Here is an 18,365-nt window from a genome sequence, read left to right as displayed (position 1 = left end):
CTGTAACACCTATTTGACCTATTTAAGGACAAATCCAGGCTAGTAGTATAATGGAGAGCATGGGTTACATGCGACACTTAATACAAAGGAGTGAGCCTCCGCTATATGGGAGAATTAAGATGGAGCGAGAGTGTAGTTGAACTACCACTAGCTGAGGTGTGTGGTGCAAATAATAAAAGATGGACGCCAGAGGATTCTTATGATGCAATAATAACTGGTTTATTGTACAAAGCAACTGGATAGTGCAGCAGGGTATATACTCACAGTCACAGCAGTATAGGAATTGGTCACAATGGATATAGCAGATGTGACACTCAAGGAACAGAATACCCCACTTGGAGGATGCACAGAGGATTAGCTGATACCCGAGGTGAAGACCTTTCAGAAGGGAGTATTCCGGCCGACTGTGGTCCAGGGGAGAGCTCCTAACACTGGTACCTGGCGTCTAATAAAACCGGCCCCTAAAGAACGACAACAGAGCCGGGGTAGGCTAAACCCTTTTACAACTCCTGGTTGGGGCTATTAACTGCCCTTTCTAGATAAGCTGACTGTTCTCACCACTTCTAGAGGGTGCTATTATATAAATCTGACTGTGCTGGCTTGTTCTCATTCCCCGACTTTAGAAATGGCTGGTTCTCTTTACTGGGGCCTTATGCCTCAGGCTCAATGACGTGAAGCCTGAGACAACAGCAGCCAGAGAGGAAGACACTTCCTTGTGCAAGACACTATATAGTCTGCCAAGGGGAGTGGTCAACCTGGCTAAACCTATTAGGAGTAGCTTAATAACTGTAATCTGAGTGTAGAGGGCTCTGCCCTATAACAGCACAGATAAGGAAAAGATAAGGGATAACACCATAGGGAGCTTAACCCTATGGGTCCCTACACTGCTGCAGAAGCCACCATGTCTTTCTTTCTATGTCTGCTTTCTGTTCCGGTTGGGGTGTTCCTGCACAGTAAAGTCAAATGCCAAACTTAATGTGCACCCAGCCTGGGGCCGCAGGGGAGAATGAAGAAGCCACATAATGCTCCTACAGGTGTACCCTGGGCTGATGCACCAGTGGGGGTCTCAGGTAAGCAATTAGAATCATTAGAGGGTACCTAACATTTGGCACCACCCCCAGTGACTGTACCATTCTTTCTCTGTTAAGAGCAAAACTGTCTTATAACCCTTGCATAAATATGATTTTAGATGTTGTTTATTTGCATATTTAGACGGCTAACACCAGGGTTTTGGCTCAGCTGAGAGTCAACAACCAGAGGGTTAACTAAATGCCAGAAGTACATATCTGTTAGGACTGCTGACACTCAGAGCCTTCAAAAAGAATTGTTGAGCTAAAGCCTGCCAAGCAGTATAAAACTCAGAAACCATTAAAAATAGGAAATAAATATCTGTTGCAAATGTCTGAAGTGCCCTAAATAAGTTTCCATCACTTTATTTTTTTTTAATTTCGATCCCCTTTAAATGGACGCTTGTTCCTTAAGGTCTAGAAGAAATCCAGAACAGCTGCATGGACATAGAACAACATACACTAACCTGAGCGAGAAGTGACACTGTTCACAAAAGGTTCTTGCTCCTATTCATGCTTTTAGCAACTTGCTGCTTCTTGTGGAGTGCCAGTGCTCCCATCCAGCCTGCTCTAATGCAGAGCATGGGTGCATGCATGGGTGCTAGCAAACATTGGCATTGCCACCAGGCTGGATATAAATGTAGCAATAGTTCCCCTAAAGTATTAGCACTAAAGGAATAGGGCACACTGTTACTGACACCACTGCATCTGCACAATCCCCTCTCTCTCCCAAACATTGCCATAACTTTTGGTCAAATACTAAGGAGCACATTTACTAAACAATTTTGAGAAAAAGTCATTTTTTTTTACTTTTAGATATTTTCAAGATTTACAAATGGGTTTTCACCAGTACAGGTATGGGATCCCTTATCCAGAAACCCATTATACAGAAAGTTCCGAATTCCGGAAAGGCCATCTCCAATAGACTCCATTATAAGCAAATAATTCTAATTTTTAAAAATGAATTTGTGCTTTGTAAGTATAAAACAGTACCCTGTACTTGATCCCAACTAAGATATCATTAATCCTTATTGGGGGCAAAACAAGTCTATTGGGTTTATTCAATATTTAAATGATTTTTAACAGATTAAGTTATGGAGATCCAAATTATGGAAAGATCCCTGGATAACAGGTCCCATACATGTACTCGATTTTTCAGATATTGTTTCTTGGAGTTTTTCAGAAATTCAGTTTTTTGAAAATATTTTAAATCATGATTTATTAACGTTTAGTTAATTTTTTTTATCAAAACAAAAGAAATGTCAGGTTTGATCTGTCGAGTACCATTGAGTCCTATGGAGGCTCAGAATAGTCCAGGAATAGAATAGTTATTGATAGCCTGTTCTTGACACATTTTCAAGGGGAAGTTAATCATCTCACTGTTTTCTATGTCATACACTTTCAAAGGGAAGTTAATACCATCTATGTTTTTTATTTTACACATTTTTAAGTGAAACCCATTATTGTTTTACAAGAATGAGGGCCAATGCTCATAAAATGGCTATTTTTGAACGTAAACTCAAAATTTTAGTCCAACTGCATTATCGTGCCATTTTATAAACACAACAATGATTCAGTTTAATTTAAATCAGCCCCAGTGCCGCCTTAGGGGTCCTGGCCACCTGAGGCGGCCAAGCTGATGCCGCCCCCTCACTCCCCCCACATTAAGTATTTTTCAAATTGCCTCATGGCAGCAGCACCCCTGGTCAGCCCCCTAATCTAATGCCTATGGAGAAAATCAAATTTTACTCACCCAAAAGCAAGTTTATTTCTCCTTGTGCATTAAATGAATCAGTACAGTTGCCATAGTATCTAAAGCTGTCTTATTCCCTGAGGCCCGAGAGTCCCCAGTGAACAAGTGTCCCCGGTGTTCATAATATCCAGCAAATATTGCTAATGTGCTAATGGTACAGGATTTCATAGCATGAGGTTAAAAATAATTGACCATTTTTGCACATCTACTTAGCTACATGATTTTTCTTTAAATCCCCTTTTATTTCATTGAAAATATCCTACAGTCTGATTCTGTTTACCTCAAGCTGAATTCAGTATTAGAGACGCATCAAGTACAGAGTCTGAAGAGCATTATTTTACAAAGCTGCTTAACTGCTGATTGGATTATAGATCTGAGAAAGTGCTCTACCAGGCAGCGTAATTAATTATTGTAATTCACTGGGTAAAGGAGATCTGATTGGTTTTGAGAAAGTGTGTCTAATTACATAGCTATATAGTGAGGCTGGAAAAGAGAGACAAAAATTAGCTAATATTCTAAACCTCAGCAGGTTCATTTTATGTGTGGATATAGTGTGCAGAATCTTTCATTCTACCAATGCACAAACTAATACAAATATGGGAAAACAGAAAAACTGCACTGCCATGTCCTACAGAGACCTACTTTAACAAGCAATTCTTGATTTGTCTTCATGACAAATTAGCTTTTTCTCTGTAATAACTTGGCTGTGCCTTGTATTTGATGCTAGTATCTCTATTGATATAACTATATTTTATCTTCCCTTAGTGGTTTGAAAGTGTGAGAGATATTAGGAGGGGGATCTTCCTGTTTAAAACTGGTTCATGTTTATTGGCATGTCATATGAGCATTCGTTTTCTGCGCATATGACATGTACTACACTGTGTAGTTATAGTGATATAAGAACATTATCCAATGTAAACATGATTAATTATGGTAATGAATATGCCTCTGTTCCTTTACATTTCGAATGACATTCTCCCTGTAATTAGTCATTATGAAAAGCCATCTATATAGCATTAGTCTAAATATTTTTTTCAATTTATGGGCCTGTGACTGCAGATCTTGCCCTGTTTAACCAACAAGTGCCAAATTCATTCAGCTGTGGGGAAAAATTGAAAACATACATAAACATTTGTTTTTAAGCTTATAAAACCTAATTGCGAGCTTTTTCATATCATGCTTTCCTGCTAGAGGGACGATACAACCCAACCACAAGCAGGCATTCCATGAACACTCGTATTAAAACCACTTGCCTCAACACAAAGAACAATCAGCGGCACTAACACAAAGCAGGGCCTTGTAGTCAAGGAGCCAGAAGTTAGCTCATCATCACCCTTGTTGTTTCTTATGAGAAAACAACATATAAAATAAGTCATGCACTTGAACCCTAAGTAAACACATTTCTACACCCTTGAAAAGAGGGTTGCATCTGAGTCATACCATTTTCTTTCTTTGGACAACAACAGGTTTTAAAAGTCTGCCAGACACGTGCACAGTGGAACCAGTGGATTTAGTGTTATCTCTTTTCCATCATCAATATCTGAATCAGGAAAGCACTGTCTGTACTAAGAGATCCTTACATACTGTGTCTAACATTGCAGTGTGGCACACGTCAGACAAAAACAGAAGTAAATAGTACTGTGTTGCTATTTATGGAGTACATCAGGCAATCATTGAGTTAAGTTGATTGGGGAAATAGCAAGTAAACGTACCCTCCTACTACTAAAGAATAAAATCAAATATTGCAGTGATAAATTCATGTAATGCCTTTAAGAGATTAAGAGATATTAGGGCTACAGTTAGCCTTGATATCCAGGTTTACAGTTAGCGTGTTCATGTATTTGAATATATATATATATATGTGTGTATATTATTGATAAAGAACAGTTACAACGTTGTTGCAAAGCATGCTTAGCATGATGTGCCCTGTCAGGAAGGTGACCTTTTTAAGTCCTTTCTAAGAACATAGCTGGGAGAGATAAAATTAAAAAAAAAAGTAAATACACAAAAGGGGTCATTTTCCATGAATCGGGCAAGGTACAAAGTGCAAAGAACAGACACAAGCCACTGTGTTTTTCACACTTTGCACCCTGCCCCATTGGCACACCCAGAGGCTAAGGTTCTTATGCTTTAAAAGGGCCTGTACTTAACATATGAATACAGCACTTCCTGCATTCAGGATCTCTGAATTCATGCGGGGTGGGTTGGGGAGGCATATAGATGTCCTGCTCCCTTCAGACCCCCTAACGTGCACATCATTCAGCAAGCAAGTTAGTGACCATTGGACAACACAGGTTGAAATAGAGCCTTACTGCCTGTTTACCACCTGTTCTATTGCACCTGCCAGCAATATGCTCTGGGATTTTTATCTGTCCAGAGATACAGTGCAGATATGCTCCATATGCAAATCATTCTTAAATGATTACTAAGAGGCATGATTTTGCACCCCTTAGTGTTAGACGTCCAGTGCAATAGTAAATAACCCATTAAGTATGGCTCTTAGCGTATTTATCAGAGCCACAGATGTGACAGGTGATTTTGTAAAGTTATTTCTTCAAGTTGTATTCCCAACCACTTTCTGAGTACATATCACACTTAATTAAGAAAACTACATTTTAAAACTTGTTCACCAACCGAAGAGGGAACACTGACACATTTTTGAAGCCACCTTATTTGTACATAACACAGCTTGCATGTCGTTTACCAACATGGGCACATTTTGTGTCAGTGATGGCATCACTTGTGTTTTTTATCATGGTGATAGTTCCAGCACAAGAAATTATGACACGCTGTTTATTTGGTGCACATGTAAGAGCTGCACACAATAGGAGCCCTGGGAGTAAAAAGCAGATGTTAACTCCAGAGCTCCTGTATCCATGCACCCTATACTCCACACCTAGTACAGCAGGCAATTAATATATAGCTCAAAGTGCAAGTATAGAAATAGCTTTATCAAACATTGCTAAAATGTATCAGCCTTTTCATTTTCTCCTTCACCAGGGGAAAAAATGTTTATATTGTCCCAGGGTTTGTGCATGATTCCTGATGACAGCTGCTTCTGACATAAAAATCACATATATTTGTCATGCTGTTATGTGGGTCCCTGAATGTTTATTTTGCTTATAAGGGATTAATGTTTCCATCTGTTACCTCATATGCACTTTAATCAGTCGCTATTTTTTATACGTATCATTTGACATATGTTTTTTATTAAATAATTCCTCTTTGTAAGAAGCCATGGGGCTTTAAAACCTGCATATTTATTGCTATTCCGACAAGTACATATTTAACCACACCCATAAATTTTAAAGTGAAACAGAGCCCTCTTGTGGCCAAATACAAAAATAGGGGAATGCATGGGTAAGATGGCAGACCTTTTTAACAACATTTTAATGGAATTGGCTAATGCACGCTCCCTTTTATTTCACTACACATTATTAAAGAGTTGATATGTTTCTTAATTTTATATTATGAAAGCACTTTGCAGGTCTCAGTGCTTAAAATATTCCATTGAATTAAATGGCAAGTAATCAAAATGACTTTACGTGAATGCTGTTTAAAGCCAATAAATAATACATTATTCACTGAAGCAGCCAGTTTCCCTTTAGAGAGAATCATGAAATCAGACTAGACAAATTGAACGTCCATATTTGCAAGGCCAAATACACCTTTTAGTTATTTCATTAAAAAGTTTTAGCAAAAAATGAATTTTAGCATACCGTGAAGTTCTCTCTGGAGGCCCCCCCTGCATACAGTATCTAATGAGCAAGCTGCTGTGCTGCACTGATGAGGCTAATGCCACATGTAATTTAAGGCTGGTGCTCTGGAGAATCACAGATGGGAGTTTGATTTGTTATTAACAGCTTGTATGTTTACAGGAGGATAATGGCTTTGGAAGCATTACATGTAGCAAGGAGTTCAACCATATTTGTGTCCCAATTAAAATAACATCACAGTGAAATCCAGAAAATATACACATGCTTAAACACAGTTATAAAGTGAGTTATTGTATGCAAGAAATAATCAAATGTTTTCAGGTTGGTATACACAAATTCACTAACTCAGGCTAAACTGACAGTAGCTAGCTAGCTGCTACCCTCTCTGTTCAATGATTGCTTACAACAGGAAGGAATCAATTTCCCTTGTGCCACAAAATGTCATGGTTTTAAATGATGTGAGTCTAAGACCAGTGTGAAAGCACTACACTGAGAGCTGTTTGCCTGTATATATAGCCTGAGGAGCACTGACAATGCACTGTCAATGAAAACCCTCAGAAAGTAAAAAGAGGGAGTGCAATAGTTCATTCTTCAACAATGATGCATCTAGATTATTAACATCAATCTATTTAAAGCTGGCCTTACACGCACCAGTATAATTGTACGAAACAAAGGTTCTCACAACTTTCAGACCACAGGGTTGATTCACTAAGGTGCGTTAAAACGAGCGCTATTTATAGCATGCGTTAAAAATTTAAAGCGTCTTAACGCACGATTCACTAAAACGATACTTTAGACGCAATGCTGTTTGGGTTATTTAAGTCGTGAAGACTATTTTAGTGCGGTATTTGACGCAACGCATGCTAATTAACGCAGCGTGCACAAATTGTCGCCGTGTGCCATATTAGCCATACACACCATTAATTTCGGAAAACTACTGTTCTGAAAATGACCATTTCCCTGCAAACTGGAGGCTACATCACTCTAGGGCCAACACATACTTGAATAAATCCCACTGCCAAGTCCATATTGTGTTGCCAAAAGCTCACGAACCACAATTTTCTTTAAGTACCGCCTGCCCCAAGTAGGTGTTAATTTTCGCACAGGCTAATGCGATATTTAGCGCGTCTAAGTGTTTGTGAATCATGCGTTATTTAGCGCATGCAATATGCGACTTAACGCATGCAATAATGCTTTAGCGAATCGCACGTTTTTTTTCCGCGTCAATTTTACACAACCCCTGCCCCTCCCCCCAAGTGTGCATATCTCATAATTAACTAGGCAAAGTTGGGGGAGACAGGTCAGTAGGGATTGAGTCTGGGTCTGTAGGGACTACAAGGTTCTGGGGCTCACTTGGTTTTTTCCCGGTGTCTCACCAGCCCTGTCTGACTGCAGAGCTTTTAAAACGCAAAGCAAAATTCAGGTATAGGATATATTATGCAGAATGCCTGGGACCTGGGATTTTCTGGATAAGGGATCTCTTTTTAATTTGGATCTCTGTACCCTAAGCCTGCTATTAAGCATTTAAACATTAAATAACTTCATTATGATTGTTTTGCCACCACTATAGATTCATGAAGCAAGTTATATGAAAAAGTATAAAGTAATGTATGTTTATTTATTTTAACAGAGAAATAGTAAATGTTTTTTTTTTTAAATTAGAATTATTTGCTTAAAATAGACTCCTGTGTAAGATGGCGTTCAGATAATTCAGAGCTTTCGTGATAACAGGTTTCTAGATAAAGCATTTCAACTGTACAGGAGAAATCATTCTAAATGTTTTACCCAAAGTTTAATGTTTGGAATTGTTCCTACTACAGTAAATTGTAAGTTCAAAGCCACTTGCTGGTTAAACTTATAAAATTATAACTTAAATATAAAAAATCTTATTTTAAATTGCAGCAATAAACACAAAGCTTACAAATACTCTGTTCAGAGCTTCAGCTATCCTGGAGATAAACTGCATTACAGAAGCTGCAACTTATATGGGAAAGATTTGTTATTCATCCATAGTGGAACAAGATATTATATAACCAGTACAGCAGTGTTATATCATCGTGTCAGAGAGTGCAGTAACTTGTGTGTTTGGTAATGTGTGTATTGTGTTAGCTACTCACACAAATGCTTTTTTCAGTGTATTTCAGTAAATAAATCAATAAAGTTAATTTGCGACAACCTTTACTGGCCTTATGAGAAACATAACAATAGTGGAAATTTAGAGTACCATAGTAAAATGTAACTTTCAAAGAACCCCTTGGGCCCATCCCTAAATCTAAAGGTTACCCTTGTACATATATAATTACATGACATTATGACCAGTTAGAAGTACTGTTCTACCACAGTATAACTGACATGTCAATGTTTTAGGCATATCTCATTACAATGCCCACAGACTAGTTCTTGGGTTGTTATGCATTTCGCTATTTGACTGGATGGACATATTAATTTGTGTTAATGTGCCATGGGATGATCACATTGGATATGAACTTATACACACACGCCTGTAGGGATCACAGTTTTATGTTTAAAGGAGAAGTAAAGCTGCTGAGGCAGTTTATTGTAAATAGATTAGCCACAATAGTGCAAGCTAGAATGCTATATTTGTTCTGTAGAATGCATGACCATGAGTAAACAGCACTAAAAGCTCCCTCTGTTTGTTTAAGATAGCAGCTGCCATTTTAGCTGCTTGGTCTGACGCAATTTCCTGCCTGCATCTATGTGCTTTGGGCTCAGATTACAGTAGAAAGGAGAGAGGGGAAAAAGTAGGGGGAAAGAAGAGAGAGCCTGAGCAGAGCCTTGAAGGATTTATGCAGAGAGGCAATTCTGAATAAAGAAAAATAAATGTTGTGTTTCTTTTCACAGAAGACTCTGAGCAGCATTTCTGTAAGTGCTTATGGCTTTATTTACATAAACATTTCTAATAAAGCTTATTTATTGTTTACCTTTCCTTCTCCTTTAAGATGAACAACTCTGGTGTGAACACAACATATAGTTTGACTAGAATAATAAAGCAAACCTTTTATTGGTTGCTGCTTTACTGAAGATAGCCAAACATTCCGTACTTTTTACTTGGAGATTATAACCAACTAAGTAGATAATTAAGGGTATTCTGCACACAGTTGTTCATGTGCCTTACTCTCCCTATGTGGCTGTATGATATTGACTATTCCCATATCCAAATATTAAAACAGCACGTGTCAGTCAGTCAGTACACAGGTTGCCAATATTCAGTGTACTTGGGGAGAGCAGTTTCCCTTGGCTTTATAACTTCCTGTGGCATCTTGTCCTAAAGCAATTGATTACTCTAATACTCATGCATGCACAAATATATTGCCCCCCAGTCCTGGTGAAAACTAGATATATAATGACATTAAATATTATGAGAATATTACTATTCCTGCAGTCAGCTCAGTGACTCTTTTACATGGCACATAAGGCCAGTTGGGTGCCATTTGCATGGACCTAAAATGAGGCTTTGTTCTGCTGATCTTAGGATTCTAAATATAACATGATGATACTCCCGTTTACTAGAAATTGTAAAGATTTATCTTAAACCCTGTAATCCATGTTTAGCCAAAGCTAGCTCCTTGCACAGAGCAGACAATTCTGCATGACAGATGGAGTGTTGTACAGTACTGAGGCCTTCATTAAACCTGGAAATAATCATTTCAATTGCTTGTAAAACTATTTCTCTCGGATGCCTTTCAGATCTTGTATTTACCCAAAACTCCAGTGATGCTCAACCAGAGATTGTTCTACTGTTCAAGAATTGTGTTTATGCCAGGTTGTAATTTGTATGCCATTTGTACTACAGACTCATTAAGCCTTTTGCATGTAAAGAAATCAAACAAATGTATTGTTTATGCTTATTCATCACACTGACTAATGTTTCTGTAGCTACTAATTCTCTGAAAAACAGTTAGGATCTTTTATAAATGGGTTCATGGCTGTGGGATTCAAATTTCTATATGTTCAGCTTATTTTGCCTTCCCCAACCTTTCTCGTTCACAGTAATAAATATTGTTGAACACCTTTATAAGCAGGTCAAAAAAATCAGATTGCGCTGACAGAAAGCACATAGGCTATGTTTATTGAGATTTCCACACACTGTTTCATGAGTGATGCCCCTTTCTCAAGTGCTCTCAAGGAAGGGGGGATGATCCCTCTTTCCATAGGGGTGATCTTATATTGGATGGTCATTGTCATTTGTTGGACATTCCATCATTGTTCCTCCTCTGGGAGGTGATATGAGCTTGTGGCAGACTACAGATAGTAACTGTGAGACTGTATGTGCAGGCGTTCATTCGCACCTTCTTATTATAATCTGCTGAATCATTGTTAATTGTAAGTTAATAAAAAGCAATCAATCTAGCAAAGATGGTTTTGGTGTCCAAGATGTTAAATCAGAGAATATCTGTTAAATGCCAGTGGATTATTACATGTCCCAAAACAACCTTTTTTCCTTAAAGATTACTTCATTGGGTGGCAATATAAGGCAGTCTTCCAGGCAAGGGGGCTTAACTGATTAGCCTTGTGATGATTTTTGCCCAGAAGATATATAAATTCTGCAACAGAGCATGAGAGCGGAGATTTCTCAGAAGAGTGAGGTGCACATCTGTCACTATGGGTTTATTTGACTCAGTCCTAGAGAGTGTGTTACACTGTGTCTTGCATTTATAAATACATTTCTGAACCATCCTTTCCATTACTTTCTTTTCTTTAAAAGGACACTATCACCAAAATAAAATGTTAGTCGTTAAATACTATAGATGATGGGTAATAATCCATTATGGAAAAAAGTAACTTTTATTGCTATAAAGTTCTTAGTATATGAATTTCCAGGTGCATACAAGGCTATCTACAATGTTCATAATAGAAAGAGTTACAGTAATCCAAGTTAAGCCAATGATATGAAAGATAAAAGCTAAAATTGCCCCAGTCCAGTAACCTATAGTGACAGTTATTGATAGGTATATTATTATATATATATATGAGCAAATACCCCTCATTTTGGGTGTTGCTAGGTACAGAAAAAACCCTAGGGCCTGGGCCTGGTATTATGGTGCTTGTCGTGCTGCTGCCAAAAATTCAGGGCTGTGGAGTCGGAGGCAATTTTGGGTACCTGGAGTCGGAGTCGGCAAACAAATGAACCGACTCCGACTCCTACTAAATTTAAATGGGAATAAAAAAAAAAAAATAAAGCAAGTTTAAATGTCCCAATTCACAAACAGTCATAATTAATTACTTCTCTGCTATAAGAATAAAGCCCAATGCACACAGTGCATAAACAAACACGTTGAGTGACCATGAAGCATGCTTTTCCATGACTGTATGAATGTATAAAATACATTAGCATATTAAAAACAGAGGAGTCGTGGAGTCGGAGTCAGAAGTATCAGAAACTGAGGAGAAGATAAGGAACTTAAAGAAAGCAAAAGGCTTGCATAGTGAACCCTCTTGAAAGGCCAATTAACTGCCTTTCTTTTGAGGAATATCTCTTAATGTCTAATTTGCTGTGGAATATATTTAGGACTTGATCCCTCAGTATTTACGGTCTAAGTCTCCCCCCTCACCGTAAATACTAAATGTTTGGTGGAAACTTATCAGTTGGTTCTGCATGGTATCATCATTGTGTATTTATATAGCGCCAATGTGTTATGCAGTGCTTTACATTAATTTATAACAGGGGTGGTCAGACCTTTTTCATTGGCAATCAACTGATGACCGGGCATGCGGAAGTGCAGTGTGAATGCGTATGTACAATGCGTTGCGTATGTACGCATTCACGCAGCACTTGAGCATCCACGGCTTCATCGCGGTCCACTAGAAATCCCCAGGGGATCGACTGGTGGACCGCGATCGACATCTTAGCCTCCCCTGATTTATAACAAACAAGACTTACAATAATTTAACAAATAAGAGTTACAGAGTAGAAACTAGGATCAGAGGGCCCTGCTTGCAAGAGCTTGCAATCTAATGGTATTTGGGAAATAGGATGGTAGCTGGAGGAGCTTGCTTTGATACCAGATCAGAGAAGATCACAGCATTCTAACCCTTGTTCACTTTGATTGTACAATTTAGGTTCAGTTGGATCATAAGAAAAAAGGTTAGGTTTGGTAGCTGAAGCCTGTAACTGTTGTTCAGCTCATCCCTGTGTCTAAAATCCTGAATCGTACCTGGAATACTGAGAGGGATAGCTGACTGTAAGGAGACCTGACTGTAAGTCTCAGATCCAAAGCAGTTAAAACAGGGTTAAAACACAGCTAACTGGAGCTCTGTATTCCTCAGTGTCTGCTGCCGAATGAGGAGTGGGCGTGTTTTATTCTCTGCTCCTGTTTATCTACTCCTCTATATCTGTGCCTGACTTGCTCTTATCAGCAACTGACCATTAACAATCCAATAAATAAACCCCTTTGCTTTTTTTCAAGTCTGGGATAAGGCAGTACCTGCTTTTGTTTTTTTCCACTGTTCTTATTGGACTGTGCCATTCAGCAGTTAAAAGAATATAGGTATTAGCTCTCTCCAGATCATCAGGCACCATCTAGTGGTGATGGAAGTGACCACTCTCTTTGAAAAACATTTTAACAAGTAATTTATATAGGGTGTTACATGAAAGCTTTGGGGAACAAATGTGTGTACTCTGATGGCAAATAACCCAGCCAGTAAAATATTTATATGTTGTAACCTGGAATCATTTTGCTTCTCTCTCAGCCTCTTCATTCAGACATAGACAAGTTAACATTGAAAAAAGTTTAGCAATTAATCCTTTCTTATACCACTATGACATCACTATGGGAAAGCTACACTGATAGCCTGATATTAAATTAAATATTAGCTAAATTACATACTATTATGTAATATTCCTATTTGCCTTTTTTCTATGAAAATGTTTTATATTTTTAAAGCATTTACTTTGCATTATTTTATAAATATGCCTTTAAGGTCCTGGTTTTACTCACCCTGATCAGGACATTGTGAGGCTGATTTCAAGCATGTCCTGTGCTTTCTCATGAGGCATTTTACTGGGAGGGAGGTAAAGGTCATGCAGATGATACCACCCTATGATTAATTTACTTTTTACCCTTTCCCTTTTTTATTGTGGAGGGGGAAACTCTTTCCAAATGTTTAAGTTGATATCTCTGCCTGTCCTCTTTCCATGTGCAGATACCTACGTGTTTTTTTCTGTTTACCACAGGCAGATTTTCATTAAAGGGGTTGTTCACCTTTAAATTAACTTTTAGTATCATGTAGAGAGTGCTATTTTAAGTCAAAATGCAACTGGTATTCATTTTTTATCATTTGTTTTTTTTTTAATTATTATTTAGCTTGTTCTTCAGCAGGGCTCCAGCTAGTATTTCAGCAGCTATCTGGTTGCTAGGGTTCAGTTTAACCTAGCAACCAGACAGTGTTTTGTAAAAGAAACTTAACTATGAATAGAGGAGGGCCTAAATAAAAAGATAAGTAATACAAAGTAACAATAACAATACATTTGTAGCCTCACAGAGCAATAGTTTATTGGCTGCCGGGGTCAGTGACCCCCATTTGAAAGCTGGAAAGAGGCAGAAGAGGAAGGTAAATAATTTAAAAACTATAAAAAATAAAAATGAAAACCTATTGCAGAGTTGCAAGTAATAGGACACCCTATGACACAGTAAAAGTTAACCTGAAGACAAACCCCCGTTTAAGGCTTGGGGAGGCTAAGCCTGAAACCTTAAAAAAAAAGAAATGAAGAAAATACTTCTGCTCCCTCATGCAAAGTCTGTATCCAGCTGGGGGTCGGGGATGCTACAGTCAGACAATTGTCTCAGAAATATGTTTAGTGGGACAGTTATTGGTGTCTGCTTACTTCAAAGATCTGTGAGAACAGGTCAACTATCTCCCTCTTACTAGAGCTAGAGCTTCTGTGCTGGTTCTTTTGCCCTTAAAGGAAAAGGAAAGGTAATAACTAAGTAAGCTTATCAGAAAGATCTATGTAAATACAGCCATAAGCACTTACAGGATTTCTTGTCTCCTTTTTTGTAAACATATTCTTAGGGTATCTGACTTGCTCTCTCAGAAAAATCCTTCATTCCCTGGCCAAGTTTGTGCAGTTCTCTCCTCTCTCTTGCTCCCCCCTCCCATAAGAATTTATAAAACTCCCTCCCCCAACCCTTAGGAATGTGTGATCTCAGCTATAGGGATGTGGTCTGCCCACCCCCCCAAAATGGTTATGACACCTGTGACTGCAGTTACCCAATGACTACCATCAGCCCCCCCCCCCCACCACCATCTGGATACAGCATTTGCACAAGTAGGTGAGTATGGTGCAAATAGAACATAACAGGGGAGAAGAAACATGGTGGGATACAGTAGGTAGGTAAAATGAAAAAGGGCAGACATAAAAAATACATGTAAAATGTGTATCTGCAGTGCACCCTCTGCCTATGGTGGTGTTGTTAAAGCTGCCCATACACGTCCTGATAAAGAGTACAAAACACAGCTTTGTACAGCTTCTGGTATTAACATGTATTTTTTTTTCTAATAGAATCTGCCATTAGATTATCTAAAAATAATACTTCAGTTACAATTAAAACCTATATTTTGGTTATTGCTGTTGGGTGTTCTGTGAGAGATGGATAACCATACCTTAAATCATCTAAAAATCACTTAAACATCAAATAAACCCAATAGGATTGTTTTGCCCCCAATATGGATTCATGCAGCTTAGTTAGGATCAAGTAAAGGGACTGTTTTATTATCACAGGTAAAACTGAATTATATGCTTGAAATACAGCCTGAGGCAGATGGGCTTCATGTAATTCAGAGCTTTAACAGGCATAACCGGTCTCCAGATTTGATAAGATATTTTGATCATATTTTTTTTGGTCATATATTAGATTATGGTCTAAAATGAAATTAATTCAGTTTGTCTACCCTTGTTTTAATCATCCATTCTCTTAAATAATTTGGCTTTCCGTGCTTTAATCTTTTCGAAATAACCTTGTATATGTAATATGTATGCCTCATTAAATAGTCGGTTTAACTGATGTTCCATGTTTTTTTTTTTTGTTTGTTTGTTTTTTAATATTTTTTAGTTATTGTAGTCCTTACATCAACAGGCCAGTACTGTACATAACTTTGAATGTTTTTTAAACTTTTATTTATGTTTTCTAACAATATAAACAAAATAACGCAATTCTACAAATTACTAAAATAAGAAAAGAAAAGAGACACAAAGGAGAAAACAAAAACACCATGTACAGGTTATTTAGTTAAGACATTAGGAACTTAGGCCTGGGGATCAGTTACTGCTCTATCAAAAGTAATCCTGTTGAAGAGGGTGTTAGTCCTACATTGTTAGAGTCAGTTAGTTCTCTATTTAGGGTGGAGGACCTGTAACAATTGGTCATCAGAATGATGGGTGTATCAAGTCCCATGATTATTAAAATGTGAAATTTGAGACTGGTGGAGGGCTTCTAGGTAATCCATGTGGCTAATGTCCCAAACTGCAACTTTCAGTTCTGTCTTTGTTGTATGAGTTATTTTCTTCACATTCCGAGCAAGTAGTTGTTTAGCTGCCGTGAGTATTAAGTTAGCTTGTTACTGGGCATGATTTTTAAGCTTTGAGAATGGGAGACCCAGTAAGAATATTAGGGGGTCCAGCTGTAGGCTTCCCCCCAGCAATGGTTCTAATGTTGTTCTCCAACAGTCTCTTATAATAGGGCAGCTCCAAAATATGTCATCTTTTGTGCCTTCCTCTCCACATTGTCTCCAACATGTAGGGGGGTGTTTGAGTATATTGTGCGGAGCCTTGTGGGGGTCATGTACCATTGCAATAATATTTTATAGTTTGTCTCCTTGTGTGTGGCACAAACGGAGGCTTTCTGAGATTGCCCCATAGTGCAGACTATGTGGAGAGTGGCAGTTCTCTTTCCAGAGCTTATTCCCACTTGAGCATAAATTCATGCTTACCTGTGTTCCTCTGGGGTAATATCGAGCATGCTATGTATATTAGAAATAAGGCCTCTTCTAGTAGTTCGGGTGGCAACAATGGAGTCAAATGGTGAATGTTCACTACCAAGCATGTGAAAATGCACGTATTGCATTTAAATGTATTTTTTTAACACCTCTTTTTGTCAGTTCCAAATGTAACCCTCTATTCCATTGTCTTATGAACGCACATCAAGTGCTAATAAATGTAGCATGTTACATTTTATAATGACTGAAAGGTTTTAACAAGAAAACTCAGGTAAAATGAACTGAGAAAATTAGCAGGAAATATTGATCACCAAGATTAAGTTTAGGAAAGGTCTTAAAGGTACTGTAACAACAAAATATAAAAATGTTTTTAAGTAAATAAAAAACAATGTACTGTTGCCCTGCGCTGTAAAAGTTGTGGGTTTGCTATAGAAACACAGTTGGAAAAAAAGAGAAAAGGCACAGGTTAAATAGCAGATAACAGATAAGCTCTGTAGAATACAATGGGAACCTACACTTATCCTGGGATTCTATCAAATTATCTCAAGTGTGGGTTCTGTGCAGCTCTATTAGATGTACCATTTTCCAATGACAATTTTCCTTTTTAAATATTTTTTCTCAATGCACCCTCACCAAAGCAGTTCCCCACAAACATAGGTTTAATGGTAATGCTTGTAACTAGGTTACACAATGCATATTTCAGATAATTTAATACATTGCTTACAGTTAAGAATTCATATGTAAAATAAAGGCAAAACCATATTAGCAGATGGGCTTACATTTCAAAATCACTGAACATCATTGGTCAGGATTTAAACTGAAAGATGCATGTTCTTTTTATAGTAGGTAGTAGTTATTGCTGTCAGCTACCAGCTACTGTGTAACCTAGTGGGTACATCCCGATGACTTCTGTTTTACATTAAAGTGATACTGACACTTGCATATCCATGATATGAGCCAGGTCAGTAACACTTCCAATGATAACATGCATTATTGTTTTCCTAATTATCAGTGTAACAATCTTTGTTTCTAATGAGTTGCCTATTTAGGTGTTTTGTGTTTTTGTTATATTCAGGGTCAGGGAGACCTGTTGAAGAATGCGAAAAATGAAGCTACAGAGAACATGAAGCAGATACAGCAGGCCTGTGTCTCTAGCGGCCTGGGCAAGGCTTCCAGTACCACAGCTGATGCCAAATCCAAGAGAGGCTTGGCAGCAATAGAGGAGAAGGATACAGGGGAGGAAAATGGCCGACTGTGAAATTCACCAATTACAGTGTCAACTAATCGACTAGAGAAGATTTTAGATTTCTTATAGAAAACAGACATTTTACTCACTTTATCGTTTGAATTCATTGTCAGAAATGTATTTTTCATTATACATGTAAAAAAAAATTAAAGGTAAAGGTGGGCGTTCACAGACAGCCTAAGCTTGCTTACACTGAAGGATAGAATAATGTCTGAATTTATAGTCTGATAATGGTGCCGCACAATGTTTAGCTCCCTATTCTGCGCACAGATACTTACTCATTATAATGTATGTTTGTGGTCAGTTATTTACAGCAGATAAATAAACAATGTTTGTACAATGAGGCTAAGGGACTGAGAATGTAATTTATAATCCAATGAACTTGTGTTGCTAAATTGAAAGGTCTGAACAATGCTATTAATTCAAGGTTAAAGGTGGTAGTTTAGTATGTTATAGAATGCTCAGTTCTAAGCAGCTTTTTAATTGGCCTTCATTATTTATTTGTTATTGTTTTTGAATTATTTGCCGACTCCTTTCAGCTTTCAAATGGGGGTCACTGACCCCAGCAGACAGAAAACTATTGATGTGTGAGGCTACAGTTTTATTGTTATTGTTAGTTTTTCATA

The 18,365-nt window shown here is 37.9% G+C and overlaps 1 protein-coding gene across 1 annotated transcript in view; it reads left to right on the top strand.

The window, feature by feature from the left end:
* Positions 1–18,083, top strand: part of plcl1 (phospholipase C like 1 (inactive)) — a 145,590-nt gene extending 127,507 nt beyond the window's left edge. Inside the window, exon 6 of the mRNA XM_012971384.3 lies at positions 17,569–18,083. Coding sequence (XP_012826838.2) covers positions 17,569–17,751 — 183 coding nt within the window. The 3' untranslated portion in view covers positions 17,752–18,083. The remainder of the gene's footprint in view (positions 1–17,568) is intronic.
* The last annotated feature ends 282 nt before the right edge of the window (positions 18,084–18,365 follow it).

This window comes from Xenopus tropicalis, chromosome 9 (assembly GCF_000004195.4).
Source record: "Xenopus tropicalis strain Nigerian chromosome 9, UCB_Xtro_10.0, whole genome shotgun sequence".
In the NCBI taxonomy this organism is placed as follows: domain Eukaryota; kingdom Metazoa; phylum Chordata; class Amphibia; order Anura; family Pipidae; genus Xenopus; species Xenopus tropicalis.
Note: the sequence above shows the minus strand (reverse complement) of the source record. Positions and strands in the feature narration are given on the sequence as shown.